Source organism: Lupinus angustifolius, unplaced genomic scaffold (genome assembly GCF_001865875.1).
Source record: "Lupinus angustifolius cultivar Tanjil unplaced genomic scaffold, LupAngTanjil_v1.0 Scaffold_113_4, whole genome shotgun sequence".
NCBI lineage: Eukaryota > Viridiplantae > Streptophyta > Magnoliopsida > Fabales > Fabaceae > Lupinus > Lupinus angustifolius.
Genome location: NW_017724874.1, coordinates 48,693 through 52,084, shown reverse-complemented (window position 1 = coordinate 52,084; position 3,392 = coordinate 48,693). Strand labels below are relative to the sequence as shown.

At 32.1% G+C, this 3,392-nt stretch overlaps 1 protein-coding gene across 1 annotated transcript; it reads left to right on the top strand.

Moving 5' to 3' along the window:
- Positions 1-1,578: 1,578 nt before the first annotated feature.
- Positions 1,579-2,904, top strand: LOC109339799 (germin-like protein subfamily 1 member 7). The gene is made up of 2 exons (XM_019577316.1): positions 1,579-1,777; positions 2,226-2,904. The coding sequence occupies exons 1-2, from the start codon at positions 1,663-1,665 to the stop codon at positions 2,771-2,773; spliced, it is 663 nt and encodes a 220-aa protein (XP_019432861.1). The 5' UTR covers positions 1,579-1,662; the 3' UTR covers positions 2,774-2,904.
- Positions 2,905-3,392: the final 488 nt, after the last annotated feature.

Here is a 3,392-nt window from a genome sequence, read left to right as displayed (position 1 = left end):
CTTTCTCTCAACTCATCCCATATCTCATAAGCTTTGTCTATCCATAGTATGCTTTGTGCAATAAAAGGGGTGACAGATTTGGTGATCCAAGATATAACAATGTTATTGGCCCTTTGCCAAGCTTTGAAGGAATGATTTGACTTAGATGCCATCATGATTGTGCCATCTATGAAATCGAACTTCTGCTTCGTTATGAGATTCATCTCCATAGCTCTACTAAATTGATAGTAATTCTCGCCATTCAATGGTGGTGAGACTAGAACACTTGCTGGATTTTCATAGGGATGAACATGATATGGTGATGAAGGATCTTGTGCGGGGTTGAGGATGGTAGTGTTACTTTAGGAAAGATTGGAAGTCATTCTTTTGAATGTAGCAGAGCTCTTTAGAAGAGCTTTGATACCATAACAAAAAGAAATAGAAATAATAACAAGATGAAAGAATCAAAGAAAGGAAAAGAAAGCAAGGGATGGTGAAGATGAATTTTATTGATTGAGTGATAATTGCTCACTAATTGACCTGATGATTACAAAGGAAGCAAAAGCCTAGATAAAAAGGAAAAGAACAACCAACTTAAGTAACTAGTCGTTACTCCAATTAAACATGTGATTAATGAGGTAAAATACACATGTGTATAATTTGCTTAAAACGCAAGTTAACTGACTCTGCATCAAAAAATCAGGAACCTCTAGCCTTGATCGAGAATTACTAGCCAAGATGTTCACAACAGACCCATCCTGCCTGATGTTGGCACGGTCAGAATTGTCTAGCAATTGTCTTGGCTTGGTGTTGGCATGGTTACAAGCATACTTGTCATGGTCAGAATCTTTGTCAGGTTCCCTTGACACGGTCAGAATTAATCTAGGTACATAGCTTGGCCTAGCAACATCATGCTTCCTTGGCATATCACATTGATCAAGCTGAAAAGTATTAGCAACATATGTTTGTTCATTAGTAGTATCTTTAGCATGTTTATCATCATTTAATTTTGATAAAAAACACTTGTGGTAAACCATATTTAACACATCATATTTAAAGATAAATGAATTTTTGTTTTTAGTGCTATCTAAAATGGAATTAAATTTTAATGCATTGTTAATATTTTATTAATTATCTTTATTTATATATATATATATACACGTTTTTGCACAAATTTTTCTCTGATATTAACTATGATATGCATCTTCAAAAACATGTATATAGAAATGAGGAAACAAAATAAAATGTTGCACTAGTTCTAAAAGTATCCAGGTCTTAAAGAACAATTGGTACTACCAAGTCTTATCTTTTCTAGCTGGACTTGTAACAAGTCTTACCTTTTAATTCATATATTTGCACTAGCTTCTCAATATTATAAGTGATATTCATGAATAAATATTGGGCACAACACAATTGTGATTGATTAGGTAATACTTTTAAGATTTCTTGATTTAATTTTATATGGAGTTATCTACTTTAGATTAGATGAGATATGTATACTTTGCACAAGACACAGTTGCTAAAGAATGAGTCATCCCTCAAATACATAATTAATTAACGTGTAAAGATAAACTACAAACCACTTCAAAGGCTCCTCCCTTTAAATACCAAGCTCCCCTAGTAGAAAAATTCATTCCTCACAAGCAATTACAAACACAAAATCATTAACTAGTAAGAGAGAAAATGAAAGTTGTGTACTTCCTTGTTGCCCTCTTGGCTTTGGTATCATCTATTGCCTTTGCCTATGACCCAAGTCCTCTCCAAGATTTCTGTGTGGCAACCAATGAAATCAACGGTGGTATGTTGTCTACACATTTCTAACTACAACGCTGATATTACTTTGTACTATTTCTTTTACTAACAAGGGTATCCCATCATCTTTTAGTAAAACACTAATCTTTTTTGGGTGCATGACTATCTCGCCCAACAAACATCATTCGCAAGAATCGAACCCTATTTTGTACTATTTTGACATCAATCACATTTTACTCATATTGCAAGACTAGCTACAACACTAATATTATTACTTTAAAGAAATAATTGTATACCCTTTTAGTACTAGTTTACAAAGTAAAAGTGATTTTTTCATCCAATCTTAAATGAATATATTATCATAAAACTGTTTTTTCAATAAACATAACCAAACATAAGATTGATTCACACACTCTAGATCATGTCACGAAATCCTAAAATAGCATTCATGAAAAAACCACTATATATAAACACTTTGTCTTCATAATTTGCAGTATTTGTGAATGGAAAGTTCTGCAAGAATCCAAAGCTAGTAAAAGCTGAAGATTTCTTCAAACATGTTGATCCTGGGAATACATCAAACAAACTTGGCTCAAAAGTGACTCCAGTAGCTGTTACAGAAATACCAGGACTCAACACACTTGGCATATCCTTGGCTCGTATAGATTTTGCACCTAAGGGTTTAAACCCACCACACACTCACCCTCGCGCCACAGAGATTCTTATAGTTGTTGAAGGCACTTTATACGTTGGATTTGTAGCATCAAATCAAAACAATAACACCCTTTTTACCAAAGTTCTCAACAAAGGTGATGTGTTTGTGTTCCCAATTGGTCTCATTCATTTCCAACTAAATGTGGGAAATGGAAATGCTATTGCCATTGCTGGCCTTAGTAGTCAAAATCCTGGTGTTATTACTATTGCAAATGCTTTGTTTGGATCTACTCCACTAATTTCTTCTGAGGTTCTTACCAAAGCTTTTCAAGTGGATAATAGTATAATTGATTATCTTAAAAAGCAATTTTGGTATGACAACAACTAATTTGAGAACATGATTTCTCATTTCATTCCAGATGTGTGGTTAATTTCAGTGTTATGAGTACCCCACGTTGTTGACCTTGTCCGAATAATTATTGTAAAAATAAATAAACTGTATGGGGTTTATGTTATGTTGTGCACCTCTCTTCCTTATGTTATTTTTTTGTTAATTCTTCTCCATGTTATAGTTTAATAATTTGCTAATAATTAATGGATAATACTCACAAAATAACATTTTTATTTTATTTTCATACAATATAGCAAGAGAAGTATCCTATTTGAAGCAGCTAAGGAATTCAAATCACAGAACTTAATTATTTTCCTGACCTAATACTGAGTTGTATTGTGATCAAGAAATCAATGCAAAAACATATATTAAATAGTTTTCAATAAATATGTGTATAATGTAATGTTTTTGCACTATTTGTATAAAAATTTATATACGGTCAATACATTCCACCATTTATTTGTAGTACTTTTTTAAAAAAATTAAAAATTATTAAACATGAAAAATTAATAATTATTAAGCGATGAAGATATTAATACGTTGTTTACCAGTAATAAAATAGTATTGTCGTAAGTCGGATGATAGCACTCATATGATTATTTTTCAACAACAATCA